This window comes from Cebus imitator, unplaced genomic scaffold, assembly GCF_001604975.1.
Source record: "Cebus imitator isolate Cc_AM_T3 unplaced genomic scaffold, Cebus_imitator-1.0 Scaffold1253, whole genome shotgun sequence".
Taxonomy (NCBI): Eukaryota; Metazoa; Chordata; class Mammalia; order Primates; family Cebidae; genus Cebus; species Cebus imitator.
Genome location: NW_016108568.1, coordinates 1 through 1,960, shown reverse-complemented (window position 1 = coordinate 1,960; position 1,960 = coordinate 1). Strand labels below are relative to the sequence as shown.

General features: G+C 51.2%; 1 protein-coding gene across 1 annotated transcript; it reads right to left on the bottom strand.

Annotated features, from left to right (window-relative positions):
• Positions 1-283: 283 nt before the first annotated feature.
• On the bottom strand, positions 284-1,844 carry LOC108298943 (adenosine deaminase 2-like; the record flags this gene model as incomplete). Its single annotated transcript, XM_017521432.2, has 3 exons — positions 284-712; positions 949-1,151; positions 1,687-1,844. Coding segments are annotated over 3 exons (596 nt in total), but the record flags the coding sequence as incomplete, so codon positions are not given.
• Between the last annotated feature and the right edge of the window lie 116 nt (positions 1,845-1,960).

Genomic DNA, 1,960 nt, shown 5'->3' with positions numbered 1-1,960 from the left:
CACCTGTAATCCCAGCTACTCGGGAAGCTGAGGCAGGAGAATCGCCTGAACCTGGGAGGTGGAGGTTGAAGTGAGCCAAGATAGTGCCATTGCACTCCAGCCTGGGTGTCAAGAGCAAAACTCCATCTTGAAAAAAAATTTCTTATTAATTAATTAATTTTAAAAGACGGGGTTTCACCATGGTGGTCAGGCTGGTCTTGAACTCCCAACTTCAGGTGATCCGCCCCCCCCCCCTTGGCCTCCAAAATGCTTGGATTACAGGCATGAGCCACCACGTCCAGCCAAAAAAAATTTTTTTTAAATAGAGAGATCAGAATAGAAGAGAGCCCAGGACTGAGCCCTGAGGACACAGCACAGAGGTCAGAGAGGAGGAGATTCTGAAGTAGGGAAACTGGAAGCAATGGACACAGAGTGGAGAAAATCGTGAGGGTCAATGCTGCTGCAGCTGAGGGAGAATGTTCCAGAGGATGAAGCTGGTCAGCCAGCCAAGTGCTTCTCACAGGGTCGCTCTGTACCCAGGCCATTGATTTGATGGGGACATGGAGCTGATTCAAGAACGGGTGAGTGGCGGTGGCAGCATGTGCGGGAAGGCAGCTCATGGAGGATGGCTAGTTTCTCCTCACTCCGTGCCACATCCACTATGAACTTATCACATCTCTTCTTCCAGATTGCCATGAAAGTATTTTTCTCAATCTCCAACAGGCTACTGTACCTGCAGGAAAAGGAGGAGCCCAGGTGAGCCTCGGGGCAGGGGCTGGGAATGGGGCAGGGAGCCTGAAGGGACATCGAAGGCTGGCAGAGCAGTGTCTCCAGTCCAGCAGCAAGGACTAACCAGCCATGATAAGAAGGAACCCACAGAAACCATCGAGGCATCAGCCTCAAGCCTCCTCAGATGCAAACACAAGCTGGAAGGCGGGCAGAGGTCCTGGGAGGACATGAGACACTCACTTGATAGAGTTGATGGCCAGCTGTTTGAGGGTCCTCAGGTCAGCCTTCATCCCCCCAGTGCCCATGAAGACCTCATAGAAATTGTAGGACAAGCCTTTGGCACCAAAGATCGCTGGGTCATCAGAGCTGATCACCATGGGGTGCCCGATGGCCATCAGAGTAGCTGCAGGGTGGTTTCTCAAATCAGGCACCAGTTTCAGAACCTGCCCGGTAGGAGGCAAGGGAGAAAGATGAACTCTGATCCCTAAAAAGAGTAGTCGCAAGTGAAATGAGACGTGGAGCCCCCATCAGCTCCCTTCATCTCCCCATTGCTATCTCCCCAATGTGGGCATGACTTCTGGGCAGTCACAAGGAGAACAGGACCAGCACCCATGCGTCTCCTCCTGTTTCATCAGCACCACAAATACTCGGTCACTTCTGGTCCTGCTCAGAGAAGCACTAACTGAACACAGACACAAAGGACCCCAGGAAGTACTGGCCGCCCCCTGTGTCCTTTTTGCTTTGTCCACAGTTTTGCCCAAAATTCCACCCCACTGGGGACTCTCAGAGCTGCCGCATTCTTACTGGTGGCTTAAGCAAAAGGCACCTCCTGAATAACTTTACTAACAGGTGGGAGAGTGGAGGGATTTTGGTAACAAGAGAGTTAAGGAGAGAGAAGTTTAAGAGGAAAAAGTTTAAGAGGGCAGAGGTTGTGGTTAGGGGAGATCACATGGGATCAGCCACATGAGTCACACATACCTGGTTAGAGATGGGACAGACTTCTATGGGGATGTCCTTTTTCCACGTGTAAGGCCTGGGGGCGGGGTGTTTGCTCAAAGCAAATCCATGTCCGATTTTGGTAGTGTTTAGCATCAAAGTATCCAGAATGTTCTTGTCTATGGAAGTGCCCTGCCAGTCTGAAAACAGGAGAATGGTCTTCCATGCAGGATTGATTGGTCTGACCCCCCTAGAACATCCTTAAATAAACAGCCCCCCAAGGTCAGATGTGGCTTTCCCAGACTCCCTTACAGCT